The sequence below is a fragment of the Calidris pugnax genome, unplaced genomic scaffold, assembly GCF_001431845.1.
Source record: "Calidris pugnax isolate Ruff unplaced genomic scaffold, ASM143184v1 scaffold1156, whole genome shotgun sequence".
Classification (NCBI taxonomy): domain Eukaryota; kingdom Metazoa; phylum Chordata; class Aves; order Charadriiformes; family Scolopacidae; genus Calidris; species Calidris pugnax.
Genome location: NW_015094503.1, coordinates 617,283 through 634,440, shown reverse-complemented (window position 1 = coordinate 634,440; position 17,158 = coordinate 617,283). Strand labels below are relative to the sequence as shown.

Here is a 17,158-nt window from a genome sequence, read left to right as displayed (position 1 = left end):
CCGGCTCCGGGCTCCCCAGCGCCCGCGGAGCTCGGCTCGGCAGCGGGGAGAGCCCCCGGCCGCCGCGGGGCCTGGGGCCCGGGCTGAGGGCGAGGCCTGGCCGGGGGGTGCCGCTGCCACGGGGGAGCCCCCGGGGCAAGGTGTCCTCGTCGCCGAGGATTCGGGAAAGGCGCCTCATTCAACCCCTCGGGGTCTTCCTTCAGCCCAGGCGTTTTTTTCACCGTATTAAACACACCAGGTATAAACAGCAGCGGGGGCCCGGGGGTGGGGGATGCGCTGGCCCGGCCGGGGTGATTCGGTGCCCGTGGCATCCTCATTCCTCCTCGGGCTGCCACGTTTGTCCTGGGGTGGATGGCTGGCTGGATAATGGGTCGGCTGCTGATGGAAAGGGAAACGGTGCTTTTTAGTTGGGCGCTTTTGGTGAAGTGGGGCCGTTAACAGCGGGAACGAATCTGGAGTGTTTTGGACCAAAGTGGAATAATCCTCAGACAAGCGTAACCTGTTAAAATACAGCTTTCGTGAGAATTTCCTAAACCTTAGAGTACCAACCCTTCTGATTTCCAAAACACAACTGACTTTTGGGATTTTTTTGTCTGTTTTTCAGATTCCCTCTGAAGGATTCAAAGCGTCTGATTCAGTGGCTGAAAGCTGTTCAGAGAGACAACTGGACTCCCACCAAGTACTCCTTTCTCTGCAGCGAGCATTTCACCAAAGACAGTTTTTCTAAGCGGCTGGAAGACCAGCACCGGTTGCTGAAGCCCACTGCTGTCCCCACCATCTTCCAGCTTGCAGAGAAAAAACACGACAACCTGGATTATGTCAGAAGCAGAAGAAAAGTAGCAAGCAAGGTGCCGCAGCAGGATGGAGAAGACCCAAGGGAAGGAGGCTGTGAGGTAGTTCAGAGGACCTCGTCTTCTGGCCAGGACTTCATGGTGATTCAAGGGACGACGAAGATGGAGGAGGTGACTTGCAAAGCAGAAATTGGATCGGTGTCCAAGGAGGAAGAGAACCTCCGCAGTCAGCTGGATGGCCCTCGGAGAAGGACGTTAGGTGATAATTTGGTTGCAAAGCCTGGACCTCAGAAAAAGCCTGAGAGATCTTCTGTGGAGGACTGTCCCAAAGCCACCTGGGTGGGGAGCTGGGTAGCAGACAGAAGTGGTGTGTCTGTCGATGACTTCACACCTCCTGCCTCTGGTGCTTGCAAGTTCATCGGCTCCCTTCATTCTTACAGCTTTTCCTCAAAGCATGCCAGAGAGCGGCCATCGTTCCCAAAAGAGCAGCTAGAAAGGAAAAGGCCAAAGAGAGAGGTGGAACCGAGCTGCAGCAGCCATCTCATGGGACACGATAAGGCTGTCGCGGAAGGCTCCCCTACTTCATCCCTCACTGCGACCCCTCAGAAACCTTCCCAGGGCTTGTCAGCGTCCCCAGCAGACCTTACCCCCCAGCCTGCCGCCGAGGCTGTGGTGGGGCGGAAGGGTGACACGGATGCCAACCCCATGTCAATCAACGAGGTCATCATGTCGGCCTCAGGAGCTTGCAAGCTCATCGACTCCCTCCACTCGTACTGTTTCTCCTCCAGGCAGAACAAAAGCCAGGTGTGCTGCCTGCGAGAGCAGGTGGAAAAGAAGAATGGAGAGTTGAAACTTTTGAGGCAGAGGATCAGTCGCTCTGATAGTCAAGTCAGGAAGCTGAAGGAGAAGCTTGATGAGCTGAAGAGGATCAGTTTCCCTTACTTGAACAGCCTGCTATCCCAGGACTGTGGTCAGTATCCCCATTGGCTTTCCCTTGAGGCAGGAGTCACTGTTTTTTTTTTAGCAGTAAGAGGCTGTTTAAGTTAGAGGTCATAAAGGTGTGATGGGGTAAAAAGGTAAGAGAAAGGTAGCTTTTTGAAAGGAGAAGTAGTAGCTTGTGTTAGACCAACAGACAGAGATGAAAACATTAGGTTTTTGGGCACATGAGCTATTTCTTATCTCCAGAGTTTCTGAGGGGATTCCTGGTGCGGAATGGGAAGTTAGGTCGTGATGTTGCAGACAACTCTCTTGATGACTTTTTTTTTAATTTTTTTTTTCTTCCTGGTTTATTTCAACTTGTTTGTTTGTGACTTGATAGCACTGGTTATGATTTGCCTTCCTTTGGACTGTGCTTGTGGATTTTTTCAGTGAGTTAGTGAGCCGTCATAGGCAGCAGGTATCTGGGAAAGCTGTCATAGTCTTCCTCAGTGATGTAAGAAGTACTTCTGATCTTAGATTTCATATAATGCACTCCGTACTCAGGATATGTGAAATATAAGTGAGGTGGTAGCTGTCAAATATGACAATGTCATGGTACAGGGTGAGGTCAATTTTTGTGACTGAGTGCCTCTGTTTGGTTTGATCATTTCCTCCCTCAGAAGGTGGAAGAAGTCAGGAAAGAAATTATAAAAGTGGGAAGAGATGGAGAATAATGTATCCATTGATTAAAAGCAATTTGCAACACCTGAAAACATAGGGGAACTCGGTGAGGGATGTGGTCACGTAGCAAGGTTCTTGCAGAGGAGTCGAAACGGACTTTTCTTGCAAGAAAAAGAGTGCTTTAATATACAGCTGATAAAACTTTTGCACAATGACTCTAGTTACATGATACAGTTTGGGGGAGTTTAGGAGTGTCTGTTGATTGGTGCTGAGAAAACGCGGGGTTGCCTTGTGAAGGATGCGTGACTTGGGACTTTCTTGAAGAAGCCACCCATGGATGGTTAGGTATTACCCCATGGTAATTCTCAAATCCATTACGAGGTTTCTTCTCCTAAAGAACCTCATGGCTGCTTCTAAAGCCATGTAGTATTAGACATGGTCAGAAACATGACGCTGGCATAGAAAGACATGTTCTTCAGACTCTTGTAGCATGGCTTGCTTCCTTGCTCAAGTGCAAGAAAATAAATCCCAACAAAATTCTTGAAGGTTGATACCCAATGCTACTTTTTCCATGTGTTTTTAATTTTTCGAAGTGTGGAAAAACTCACACTCTGATTTGGGTAGAGGAGGGAAAAAAATTTTTTTGCCCATGGGAAATCAGCATAGTCTTATTTGTACCTTCTGGTCTGTGTTTGTGTATTGGTTTGGTGTCACACTAAAGAAAAGAGCTGTTGTGGTTTGGGCTGGACTGGCCACTGGAGTGACAAATGCTCTCTAACATCAAGTCAGTACAATAACTAAATACAATTTTAGCGTTATATTATTGTCATTTTTATATATGAAAAAGGAGTGTCTAGTTTTGTTGAAATACCTTCAATGAGATACTAATTGCAAGAAGAGTGTCCTGACAGATTTGGTTTTTTATTCTAGTGAGCGCTATGATTTTTCTTTCCTGAGATGGATGTTCTTACACATATGTCTTTGAGAACATGAGAATTATATATTAAGAATATTTTATATAAGAAGATAAGAATTGCATATTCTGTTTTCTAAGTGAAAATGTCATTTTTAAATGAATTGACCAACTTCTTACCTGTTCTGCCATCTGGAGATCACTATTTGAAAATGAGCCATTTCAGTGATTGCAGCTTGGTGCGATGGCAAGTTCTTACGGAACCTTTTCGATGGTGACTTTTTTAAAGGGTTTGTTGGTGGCTGGCTGGTGCTTTTTTTAGCTTAATCTTGGTGCTCTTCTGCCTTGTGTTGCTTTTTGTGTGCTCATAGTAATAGTTTATGGCAGTCAAAATACCTGATTACGTGCAGCTGACTGCTGCTGGGCAGAGCCTGGTTTATGCCTGGGCACTAAGTTTTGCTGTAATTGAAGAAAGACTTTTTGGTATTCATAGAAAACCAGTCAGGTAGTGTATTAGGTAAATAATACTTATAGTCTTTATTACTAGCTACGTTTCAGTTGTCCTAAATCATCTGCTGTGTAGTTGAGGTGATGTTATTAGCTGTGAACCTGAGCCTGCATATTTTTTTTCTTCTGAAGGCAGTGCCTTGGGGATGGGGAGTGTAGGTAAAGTAAGTGACTGGACTGACCGTGCAGGTTGGTACGTGTCTGCGTCCCAGCTCCGTGCGCTGCGGGACCTCTCTTTGCTGCTGCCTGACGTTCAGCTGCGTCTGGAGAATCGCAAGCAGACAAATGAGCTTTAGGCCTGCACCCGTTCAGCAGATCTTCATTTTGCTCCTAGTTCTCAACAGATATTTTCCTCCAGTGAGATACGTAAATGTCTGCTGGCTCTACCCAAGCTACAACCAGCTGGAAAGAGCAGGTTTCTGCAAAACTGCTGCACACGCAGTCCCTGCCGCCAGTGACTCAGTCTGGGTGAGTTTGGCTCACAGCGTGTTCAAGCTGTCACAGTGTGCTCCAGTGGTGTTTCCCAACCTGTCCAAACAGGGGGCACGACTGACTGGTTTTAGGAGAAGCCCTGGGCTCCTTCCTGCGTGGTTGCTGCAGTGACCTTTTCCACGTGAAGTTTGAATTTGCTCACTTGGGCAGGAAGATGTTTCCTTCTGTTTCATGTGTCGCTTCTGAGGTGTGTGGACTGAAGGCTGAGGAGTATTTCCAGCAGGAGAGCATGGTTAGGCACGGTGCACCAGGCAGAAGGAGGTTAGGTGCATCTTCTGGAGACCAACAAGATGCACTGGGAGAAATGTACTAGAAATGGCCTCGAGTTGTGCCAGGGGAGGTTTAGGATGGATATTAGGAAAAATTTCTTCACAAAGGGTTATCAAGCCTTGGAAGAGGCTACACAGGGCAGTGGTGGAATCGTCATCCCTGGAGGTATTTAGCAGGTGGGCAAACACGTGCAGAGGGACATGGGTTAGTGGTGGTTTGGGCAGTGTTGGGTTAATGGTTGGACTCGATGATTTGAAAGGTCCCTTCCAACCCAGACGATTCTATGAAATTAGGGAGAGCCAGCAAGCAAATATGGATCCAGTATCGCGAGGAAGGGGAGACTGTTCTGACAGTGCTCTTCTCCGATACACAAGTCCTGTCTGACCATCTTGTTCTGCTTGAAAGTTTTTTGGCTCTGCTGCACCACACTCCCCCGGTGCTGTATTCCCTCCCTCTCCTTTCACACTACCACCTCCTCTTAACACACTCGAGTTGGCTCCTTTTGTAAAACTACATCTCCCAGCAGGCACTAGGATTACTGTTTTACCTAATCATGAGATCACTTCCCTTATAGCCATCTTATCAACCCTGCGCAAAGCCTTTTCTGGTGAGCAAAGGTGGTTAGAGAGCTAGACCAAGCGATAGGAAAATAACTGCAAACCATGGCCGGCAGTGGAGCAAACGCAGGTATGGTTCCATGTCATTGAAGTATCTGTATTTATCAGAGAGGTAAAGCTGTTGAAGTTCAGCCACTTGAGCGTGTGTGGAGCCTCTTCCAGACTCCCATGTCTGCTCCCATGAAGGTCATATTAAAGGCAGGAGAGTTTGCAGAATGGCTCCATGTGGAAAATTATCAGTGTTTTGCTAAGAATCTGCAGGAAATCGTATTTTCTTCCAGCTTAGATCTGGTTTTCAATATTTGTACAAGCCAGTGGAGAAGTGCCATTGTTTATAATACTTTTTACCTGTGAACGAAGCATAGTTAGTGAACTTTGAGGACAAGAAGGAAGACTTGAACATTAAATGTTTGAATTTGTGCCGAGATAGAGCCCTGACGCCTGGTCTGTGGGGCCTGGGGTGGTGTTTCTCATCAGGGTGGCAACTGGGTTGTGTTTGCGTTGCAGAAAACAGGTAGGAAAATAGCGCTCCTCGGTGGCAGTGAGAAGTGGGGCTGTGCAAAGATGCGAGGTGCTCTACTTTTCATCTGCCTGAGCAGGACTTGAAGAGCAATGATTCCCTGTCAGGTTTAGCTTCAAGATTAAACACTTATAACGGGTCCCGGAGATGTGCTTTCAGCAAAATTGCCTCTACCAGGGCAGGCACTGCTAACCTGGCAGCTGGACCTTAACTGGGGGCTGGGGACATGTCTGAAGGAAACTGCTAGAATTGCTTTTGCAGCAGCAGCTTTGTGCAGGGCACTCTGTTCAGAAAATAACACACGTATTTCCGAAATAGAATAAGGATTCTGGAAGAAAAATGCCTTTATTCTGTAATGGCAGGTACTGCTTGTGATTTTTTTTTTTTTTTTCTCTTTTTTTCTCCCCTGTCTTACATGGGGCGGGAACGGGCAGGGAAGGCGGCTGGTCAATAGAGTAAGTGGGTGTTACAAAGCACTATAAAGTGAGGTAGACACGAGATAAGGAGTAGCAATATGTGTTAAGAGCAGGGCTGGGGCAGAAGGCTTCACGAGAGAGGCCTGGCATGGCATGGCACCGACCCACATGCAGCACCTTCAGGATGTGGTTGATCAGGAAGATGGCTCTTTCACCACCCCCTCAGAGAGAAAGGTGGTTGGAAAGGGGGTAAACGAGACTTTTTGCTCTGCTGTTGCCTTTTTTTTTTTTCTTTTTCAGTCTGTTTTTTTCTAAGTTTGTTTTTCCCTAAGAGCCTACACAGCTTGTGCATTAAGCATTTCATTCTGCAGCGAGTCGGCAATGACTCGCAACAAAAAACCAGCTTGCAGCTAGGAAGCAATGAAAACGCTAAGGTAAACTTGAGAGAAAGTCAAGCATAATGGGGTAAGCTCAGGTAGGATGTTTGAGCTTCTCATAATAGCGTATATTTTTAAAGATGTTTTCTCTGTATTCTGTGGTACAGGAGAGCTCTGTCAGTGATTATAGACACTGGAGCATTTTGCCACAGAGGTTAGAAACAGAGGCAGTAACACATTGGTGCTTTGTCATGAAATTAATTACTAAGGCCATAAGATGAGAATTTGTGAATATAATCATATTCCCACCTTTTTAGAGCAGAGATGGAGCTAGAGCATGCCAGTGCTAGGAATACTGGTTTACTGGTGGGAGCATCAGCAAAGTGCATAACAGGGTGCAACACTCAGCGAAGGGCAGCAGAGTACAATGCTACTTTCTGTACCTAAATATGGAAAAAGTGCACAGGACAAGGCTGCTCCTTAATTATCAGAACCTTGATGAAGATGATTTAAATCCTAGTAAGCAACTCAGCTGAAGTTAGGGACTGCAGGAGGCTGCCCGGCTGTTGCTGTAGACCCTGCACTTTGAAGACCAAGACGGTGCTGTGTGAGTCGGTTTGTTTTTTGTTTTGCTGATAAAAGCTACATAGGAATTTGTGCCAGTGTAGCTCTCCATGCCAGGGATCCCACTTGAGATCCAGGCTGGCTGAAGCCTGTGTAGACGTGGCCCGAGGGGGTTGTCCAACTGCTTTGTCTGGTTTGTCTCATGGCAGGGAAAGCATGTGTCTCCCGCTGCAAAGCGTGGACAGCCAGTTACGGTGTGATTTTGTTACAGGGCAGGGAGGGATTTGACTTCTAACCTCTCTGTGAATGAGAAAGATGTGGAAACAGTCCGTCCATGAGTTCGGAGCGATGAATTTGTGGTCAGAGAATGAAACAGAGCTGACTCTTGTGCCCAGGACACAGCAGGTTTGGCCTGAGTGGCTTCCTGAAGAAAGGAGTCCTAGATGACTAGGTTGCTTAGCGCCTGTGGGTTTTATCTCCCAAGCTGTCGCAGCTTGTGAGCCTAGTGGCTGATTTCAGTTGGATTTCATAGAGGAGTGGAGGCCTTGGAGATGCTGGGTCCCTAACAGCTTCAAGAAACTGTATCATCTGGTAGGGAAAAGTGACTCCAGGAATGCTGTTGTTAGGAAGGAGTCTGTAGTGTCAGCTTCCCTGTTGCTAGATAGAAGAGAAACTCTGCGTGTGGATGCAAGAGAACCAGGATTAAGAGGACCCTGTCTGAGTCTGAAGCTTTAAATATGCAGAAGGATAGCCAGTGTCTCTTGTGCTGCACATTCTCAGACATGGTTCGTATTCTTGATATCATCACACACTTACTTTGCAAGCCATAGTAGCAGGTTGGTTGTAAAAGTGATGGACCAAGACTTTTAGATCAGATCTTTAAAAGGGGAGGTACACATTCCTTTGTCAGTGAAATTCCTCTTGACAGTGACTGCATCTATAAACCCGTTGTTTGAAACAAAGCAGCTCCATAGACAAAGATATTTTCATTTAAAGTCTGCTTTTTGTTGCCTCAGTAGTCTTGCCACCACAACATAAGAAACTAATCTCTTTTCGAATAGCTCCTTTTTTTTTTTCTCTGATGGACTCAATCAGCCCCTCTCCTGTCTGCCTGTCTGCCTCCCTACTCTTGCTTTTCCAGTCTCTCAGCTCAGCCCTCTAGTGCAGAAGGCTGCCAGGGAGAAAAAAGGCCTTGGTTCAGTAGCCAGAGAGCAATCCCGAAGGTAAGAAGAGCACTGCACAGGATGTGGGCAGGGTACATTCACTGTTCAGCACCGGGTCTCTGGTCCTCATTCCCACCAGCACTTCTGGTGCTCTCGGCTTTTCCAAGCAACATAAGAACTTAAAAAAACAAACACCTCTTGTTGGCTTTGCCGCCATGCAGGTAGTTTGGAAAAATAGTAATGGTTGCTTGGCCATATTGTTTACTGTAGGCTTCTTCACTTTGCAGCTGGCTAGAAGTCCAGCTCTTTGGAGGTGAGACCAGCTCGCCCAGTCAGGCAGCTCCGGCTGGGCTGGACACTGCACAGCAAGGCCATGGGGTCAAGCTGTGGGTGCTGGAAACAATCAATTGGCTTCTCTTGGTTTAGAACCGAGTTTAAAGAGTGGAAATGGCTAAAGACTTTTTTTTTTTTTTCATCTGTAATTTTGATGCTTTTTCCTGAAATGCTGCAAGGTTGTTAAGCAGAAGAAAATGAAGTGTGCTGCTACAAGCACTCTGGTGGCAGAAAGCATCCAGCTCCTAGACTTTGTTGCCACCTCCTGACCCAGGAGAGGGCAGCAGCAGCCCAAGCTGCAGTCTCTTTTAGCCTTCCCAAAGATTTGCTCTTCCCTTCCACGGTGAGAGTTTGAGCCTGCAAAACTTCTGGAAAGAAATGCAGTGTATGCAATAGCAAGCGAAAGGCAAACACCAGTTGGATGGGGTAGTGATACTCTCCTTACCCGCAAAAGTGCACACTCTCAACGTGAAAGCAAAAAGGGAAATGCTTTCCTAAGAAGCAGCGTAGGAGCATGGGGTTTCTTGTAACACTAATTTTGATCTTTTGTTATTGGTCATCACTGTGTTAAGGTCTTTGCTGCACCAGAAAATAATGTTCTGGTGCTTTGGTTGCTCACAGTGCAGGTGCAAGGTAAGTACAATGAAATACTGTCTGGTACACTGTGTGGACTGCAGGAACCTTCCTAACACCTTGGGGAGCTGGTGGTGAGTGCCCAGGCTGGCAGGACAGTCTTTGCAAAGGCTGCCTCCAATGTTGTAGATGTTCATCACCTACTTCATAATGAGCTCTCATGTTTTCTCATGTTGCTTCACTTGCAAAATACTCCAGGATAAAGAAGAGTTATTAGCAGCATCTTGCTGACGTGCTGGCTGGCATTTTAAATCTGCTGTCTGTGGAAGAATAAATAACAAAAATGGTAGTTCTCTTCTACCTGGGAAAGTTTCTGTTCCCCTGCTTTGCCATTCCAGGAGCAGACTCTCCGTTCTTACTCCTTGCTCAGTGTTTTAAGTCTGATGTTTGGGACTGAGCACAGTGAAACTCGGACTGATCGAGCAAATTTTTACCCACAGCATCACCTTTTTAGGTCATAATTTCTCCCTGCAGCTGAATCTGTGCCTTTTAGACCAGTCAGACAGGTAGCTTGTTCTTGTATTGAGCGATATCACTAGGTGTGGAAAATGACCCCCTGCAACTCCCACCCTGCCAGTATGAGTCATTTATCCCGTGAGTGGGAGGAGGACGTGCTTGAAGTGTACTTCAGTTATAAGAGCCAACGTAGAGCAGTGGGCACCTCATTCCTGTCGGTGCTGGTCTTTCCGGAGATCATGGGGCTGCTGTATCACTTTCCCTGCTTACACCTTAGGAATGGATCCGCTTTAAATTGTCTGTCTCCATTTCTCCCTTTTATTTCGTTTTTTTCAGGTCATACTCTCTGAAATCACAGCAAAATGCAAACCTGTTGTTTATCAAAACTCTTCTAAAATGATTCCTTAAAGAAGTTTTCCCTTTGTGAAACAGACCTTTGTTGCTTCTTAATAAATGCAATGACAAAGGAAAGTAGCTTTTTCTTCCATTTACGCTTTAACTTGCAGGCAACCTAGTCTTTTTAAAACGTTTTACTTAGCCTTAGTCCAGAGCCGAAGCAGAAACATTTCTGAACGATTCCGGTCTCTCTTTATAAGTGCAGGTCATTGTTAACCTCTTCAGAAAAAAATATGGCCAAACTTTGATCTTAAATATGTATGCAGCCTGATTTTTCTTTTTCCTCTGAAGTAAGGACTAATTTCCTTGGTCTCTGAAACAGACAGGAACAGTATGTACTTGGTGCTTGAGAAAAATCAGGCCAGAGCATTAGAGATTTAATTGTCATTTAGTGATAATTCTTTATGCTGAGATTTCAGTCTTCTCCTTCCTTGCGTGTGGATAGGAGGGCGCTTTCTCTTCAGATAAAGCTACAGAGACAGGTCAGAAATGGACCAACTGGAAGAATGCTCTATGTAAGACCAAGAGCAGGTTTGAAAGGAGACCCGTGTTCTGTGCCTGTTCGTTGTTCCCTGTCTCCCCTTGCACCTTGGAGCTGATGCTCCTTTAGAGAAAAGCTTTTGACCATTTCTGAGGTGTTTTGTGGTCACCTCCACCCAAGTGGAGCTCACAGTAAGCTGCAGAGCACAGATCCCTGAATTTTCTTTCTTCTTCCTCTACAGAGACTCCCCAGCTGAATCCCGTGATGGAGCCCCTGTCCTGGATGCTGGGCACCTGGCTCTCAGACCCGCCAGGAGACGGCACCTTCCCTACAATGAAGCCCTTCCAGTACCTGGAAGAAGTGCACATCTCCCACGTGGGGCAGCCCATGCTCAACTTCTCGTAAGTCTGTGTTGGCAGCGGCTTTCGGATCAGAGCAGGCATGACTTCAGTGAAATTTGTTGGTTGTGTTTCTTTTCCAGTGGCAAAGTAAACGAGTTTTCACCTACCAAATGAGGTGATGTAATGATATGCAACTGCATGGTTTGACTTTAGTTTTCCTTTAAAATTGGTGTTTTATTGGCATGCTGTTGCAACATACCCAAGGCTGCACACTTGCAATCACTGAAGATTCACTAGCCCAGGAGTACAATGCAGTTCTACAGAGCTTTTCAAAAGTGAGTTCACACCTGGGAACTCGTGCAGAAGCAAACAAGTACAGGATCAGGACTGTGGCCATGCTGCAGTGTACGGTTCTTGTGGCCTGCCAGTCTGGAGGGTTACGTAGTCAGAAGTAACTCAGGGTGCTGTGAATGTGACTGTAACTTAGAATAGTGAGAGTAACTTACGGTACCAAGAATGGCCCCAGCACGGACATAACTGCTGTTTGTGCAAGTTCTGTACCTGCCTTTGACAGACCAGTGATCCTCCCTCTTTAACGTGATGTGCACTGGGTGCATATGCTGGCCAGAAGGTGTACTGTCCTCATGGCCAGAAAACCCCCCACTGTTCTTCTTGCTGGTAGTAGCTGTGTAATTAGAAATGAATCTTCAGGTAATAGTGTTACAACTGCTTTCATTCTGCTTTGTGAAACTCCCACTTGCAGATATAATAAATGAAGGAGTTATGGCATCGCTGCCAAGTTTGTCCATATGAAACTGTGGTGCTCAGTCTTTGCCACTGTGAAAATCTGAGACAAGTGAAAGCATTTATTTAACAAGCTATATGGGATAGGAGGCAGATAGCTTAACTGCTTTGGCTGCAAGTAATTGTTCTAAGAGAAATCAAAAAGAAATCTGGAGGAAGAGAAGTGACATGTTAGCTAGCTGATCAGTGCTGCTCCGATACTCATTTGGGAGGGGCCAGTTGGAAAGTTTCTTGCTTTGAAAACCAGAGAAAAGAATAATTACAAGATGCCAACGCTGTGTGGAAGATGCCCTGTGTTCCTGGTGTGTGCCGTTCGTGGTGACAGAGCTGTCAGTTCAGCATGTGACATTTTCAGTCCAGTTTCCAAAAGAAACAAAGCTCTGACAGTCATGCTCTGTCTAAATGTCCCTCTCCAAGCAGTTGCTGATTTGAGTTGCCTTTCGGGTTTTTTCTTTTTTTTTTTTTTTGTGCTGAGGAGATGTGCATCTGAGCTCTGGGAAGAATCAGGAAAAGAGGCAGCAGGCTTGGAGAACAGAGACCCTGTGCCTCCCTAGCTCCTGGAGCAGTGCCACTTGTTCCAAAACAGTCCACATCTCTCTTGAATACTCACCAGTCTCACCACCCTCACAGTAAAGAATTTCTTCCTGATATCTAATCTAAATCTCCCTCGTCCAGTTTAAAACTGTTCCCCCTTGTCCTATCGCTCCACTCCCTGACCAAGAGTCCCTCCCCATCTCTCCTGTAGGCCCCTTTCAGGTACTGGAAGGCCATTATAAGGTCTCCCTGGAGCCTTCTCCAGGCTGAACAACCCCATCTCTCTCAGCCTGTCTTCAAAGGAGACGTGCTCCAGCCCTCTGATCATTTTTGTGGCCCTCTGCTGGACCAATTCTAACAGGTCCATGTCCTTCCTGTGCTGAGGACTGCAAAGCTGGATGCAGTGCTCCAGGTGGGGTCTCACCAGCACAAAGCAGAGGGGCAGAATCACCTCCCTAGCCCTGCTGGCTGCACTTCTTTTGATGCAGCCCAGGATGTGGTTGGCTTTCTGGGCTGCCAGCGCATGTTGCTGGCTCATGTTGAGCTTCTCATCTACCAACACCCCCAAGTGCTTCTCAGGGCTGCTCTCCAGCCATTCTCCGCCCAACCTGGATTTGTGCCTGGGATTGCCATGTCCCAGGTGCAGGACCTTGCACTTGGCTTGGTTGAGCTTCATGAGGTCCACACAGCCCCGCCTCTAAAGCCTGACCAGATCCCTCTGGATGGCATCCCTTGCCTCCAGCGTGTCAACCACACCACACAGTGTGGTGTCATTGGCACACTTGCTGAGGGTGCACCCAATCCCACTGTCTGTGTCTCCAGCAAAGATGTTGAACAGCACTGGTCCCAGTACCGACCCCTGAGGAACACCACTCGTCACTGGCTTCCACTTGGACATTGACCTGTTGACTGCAACCCTTCGAGTGCAGCCATCCATCCAGTTCCTTATCCACCGAGTGGTCCATCTGTCAAATCCATGTCTTTCCAATATAGAGACCAGGATGTCATGCGGGACAGTGTCAAACGCTTTGCGCAAGTCCATGTAGATGACATCTGTTCCTCTCCTTATCCGCCAGTGCTATAGCAACATCATAAAAGGCCACCAGATTTGTCAGGCATGACTTGCCCTTGGTGAAGCCATGTTGGCTGTCACCAGTCACCTCCTTATTTTCCACATGCCTTAGCAGAGGTTCCAGGAGGATCTGCTCCATGATCTTCCCAGGCACAGACGTGAGACTGACTGGCCTGTAGTTCCACTGGTCTTCCTTTTTTCCCTTTTTGAAAATGGGGGTTATGTTTCCCCTTTTTCAGTCAGACTTCACCAGACTGCTGTGACTTTTCAAATGTAATGGAAAGCATGTAGCAATTCCACCTGCCAGGACCTGTGGATGCAATTCATCAGGTCCCATGGACTAATGTACCTTTAGGTTCCTTAGATGATCTCGAACCTGATCTACAGTGGGTGGTTCTTCATCCTGAGAACCCCTGGTTTTGCCTGGTCCTTCAACTCGGGAGGTATGAGGAAAGGGGTTGGCAGTTGAGACAGAGGCAAAAAAATTGTTGAGAATATCAGCCCTCTCCTCATATGTCGTTACCAGTTTGCCATTCTTGCTCATCACGGAGTACGCTTTCCGTAATCTTCCTTTTCTGGCTGACATACCTGTAGAAGCCCTTATTATTCTTAGCATCCCTGGTTCAGCTCCAGCCACACCTTTGCCTTCCTGACCTCGTCGCTCCATAACCAGGCAGCATCCGTATGCTCTTCCCAGCATACCTGATCCTGCCTGAACTGTCTGTGCAGTTCCTCTTGCCTTTTACTTTGACCAGCAGGTCCTAACTCAGCCATGCTGGTCTCTTGCCTTTCTTGCTTGCATTCTTACACCTGGGGATCAAGAGTTCTTGTGCTCCATGAAAAGCATCCTTAAAGATCTGCCAGCTCTGTTTTGCCCCCTTGTCCTTGAAGACCGTTTCCCAGGGGATTCTATTGACTAACTCCTTGAAGAGCTGGAGGTTTGCTTTCCTAAAATTCAGGGTCCTGACTATGCTCCTTGAATGACACGTATCCCTTAGGACTGTGAACTCCACCAGTGCGTGATCTCTGCAGCCCAGGTTGCCTCCAATCTTGACATCCCTGATGTGTTCACTTGCATTGGTGACTACCAGGTCCAGTGCCACATCCCCTCGGGTAGGGCTGTCTATTTCCCGTCTTAGGAAGTTATCATAAGTTACTCCAGGAACCTCCTGGATTGTCTGCAGCTTGCCGTGTTGCTTTTCCAGCAGACGTTGGGGTGGTTGAAATCCCCCAGCAGGACGAGAGCCTTCGAGTGTGATGCCTCCTGGAGCTGGAGTAAGAAGGCTTTGTCAGTAGGTTCCCCTTGATCAGGCGGCCAGGAGTAGACACCAACCACAAGGTTCCCCTTGTTGCCTCGGTCTCTTAATTCCTACCCATAAGCTTCCACTTCCTCTTGGCTATTCTTTAGGGGTATCGCTTCACACTCCATCCATTCCTTAACATAGAGGGCAACCCCTCCACCCCTCCTTCCCTGCCTGTCCCTTCTGAACAGCTTGTAGCCATCAGTAGCCACACTCCAGTCATAGGATTTGTCCCACCAGGTTTCAGTAGTGGCCGCTATGTCACAGCTTTCCAGCAGCACAGTAGCTTCCAACTCCTCCTGTTTGTTGCCCATATTGCCCAGTTGGCTGTGCTGCTGCCTTAGAGGAACACTCCTTGAGGTGTTTCATGGCATTTCCCTCTTGACTCCCACTGCCTCAGGAGCCCCTGCCTCAGCTTTGACTGTGATGTGGTGTCCCCAGCGTGACTCAGGGCAACAGGCTGAAGGCCCTTACTTAGCACCCCGTCCCTCTAACCCTGATGTGTTATCCCACAGCTTGTCACAGACGAGCCTGATGGTATTGTCCCCCTTCCCCTTCACATCTAGTTTAAAGCCCTGTCGATCAGCCCCTCAATCTCTTGGGCAAAGACTCTCTTCTCCCTTTGGGAAAGGTGTCTCCCATTTGATGCCAGTGAGCCCGGTGCTGTGTAGGCCATCCCACTGTCAAAAAAACCCGAAACTGTGGCAGTGACACCAGCCACGGAGCCATGTATTAATAGACTGGATCTGTCTGTTCCTTCCAATGTCACTGCCTGCAACTGGAAGGAGTGAGGAAAAAATAACCTGTGCCCCAGATTCCCTCACCAGCCCTCCCAGCGCCCTCAAGTCTCTTTTCATTCCTTTTGGACTATGAGTCGCAGCTTCATCTCCACCTACATGGAAGATCAATAATGGGTAATAGTCTGAGGACTGTACCAAGACAGGGAGTTTCCTGGTGATGTGCTTAAGCCGGGCTCCAGGAAGACAGCAGACTTCCCTCTGAGGAGGGTCCACCCGGCATATTGGGCCCTCCGTTTCCCTCAGGAGGGAGTCACCAACAACTATAACCCTTCTTTTCTTCCTTGTGGATGTGGTCATGATACAGGCGGTTCGCCTTTCTGACTGCGGAGGCATCTCTGGTGTAGATTGCCCATCATCCACATCCTCACGTGACTGGCCTTCCTCAACCAGAACCTCCTTTCTCCTGTTCAGAGGTACCGGGGGCGGGGGGCGAGGTGGGCAAGGAGGGAGCTCGTTTGCTGCCCCGACCACAAACTTGCCTCCATTTACACTTTTTTTTTTAGGCTTTTGCATTCTGCCTGACAGGGGCAGGATGCAGAGGCCCCTTGACCCTGGTTACCTTCCAATAGGTGTTCCCGTGTCTGTGTCAAGGAGGGCAGAGCCTGGCTCCACCGGTGGATTTGTTGTTCAGCCTCCCTGATCTCCAAAACCTCTCAGCTTCCTCTCATGGCTCTGCCACCAGGCTGAGCAGATCGTTCCCCTGTTCACAACACACGCAGCAGTTCTCAGAGCTGCCACCCGTCACCAGTGAAAGTCTCTCACACTCCCTGCAGCCTGTGACCTGGACGGCTTCCCAGCTTCCAAAAGTCCTCAAAAAGAGCCCCTTGCCAGCCCGTTTTGCCACAATTCTCTTCCTCAGTGTCGACTTACCTGCTCTGGAGCTGGTCTGCTCGGCAAGAGATAAGTCTGCTCTGTTACAGCCTGCAGCAAGTAATATATTAAAAAAAACTCAACTTGCCAGGTTTAAAAGCTAAATACGGATGATATTGTAATGCCAGGTATTTATTTGAGAAAAGGAAGTGTTTGAGACAGAGTATGGCTTCAGCATCTGTGAAATGTCTGACTTCCTGAGGGAGTTTCTGAGCTAGAGGTCTTAGAAAAGCCCAGGAGCAGTGAAAAATATGAAGGTTGAACTTAAATAACAAACTCCAGCTGTGCCTGTAAAGTAACTGTATTTTTACACGTTTACATCTCCAATCATGAAGTGTTGTCAGTGTTTTACTCTCTGTATAACGCTGCAGGCAATGTGGTTAAATAAAGTACTGTTTCCTCTGGGACGAGACCAGACCAAACACTGTATTTTCAGGGCGACAAACAGCAGCTTTTGTGTTCTGATTTCCCCTCAGGTTCAACGCCTTCCATCCGGACACCAGGAAGCCCATGCACCGAGAATGTGGATTCATCCGCCTCAAACCTGACACTAATAAGGTGGCCTTCATCAGTGCCCAGAATACAGGTACACACCTTTTACGGTTTGAGAAAACCCATAACAGTTTATTGTCATTTAGACAATTATCCTTTCACCCGATGACCCCTCCCCACCCGGAAAGGGGAATCAGTGAACACAAAGAAACACAAGGGTTGAAATATAAATAGATTTAATAGAATGAGACTAAATAATTAACAATAATACTAAAGAACTGGTATTAATCCTGATACTGCTATAAGATATACAAGGATTATCCTCAGCCCATTCCATCCCAGGACGCCGTGCACTCCCCGCAGGGACAGCCAGTGTGGGACCCTGCGAGCGCTGCGGCTTCGGGAGGGAGGGAAGG

The 17,158-nt window shown here is 47.6% G+C and overlaps 1 protein-coding gene across 1 annotated transcript in view; it reads left to right on the top strand.

The window, feature by feature from the left end:
- Positions 1-5: 5 nt before the first annotated feature.
- THAP4 (THAP domain containing 4) overlaps positions 6-17,158 on the top strand; it is a gene marked incomplete at its 5' end in the record, with an annotated part of 36,279 nt that continues 19,126 nt past the window's right edge. The window contains 4 exons of the mRNA XM_014962946.1: positions 6-238; positions 605-1,761; positions 10,770-10,929; positions 16,727-16,836. Coding sequence (XP_014818432.1) covers positions 6-238; positions 605-1,761; positions 10,770-10,929; positions 16,727-16,836 — 1,660 coding nt within the window. The remainder of the gene's footprint in view (positions 239-604; positions 1,762-10,769; positions 10,930-16,726; positions 16,837-17,158) is intronic.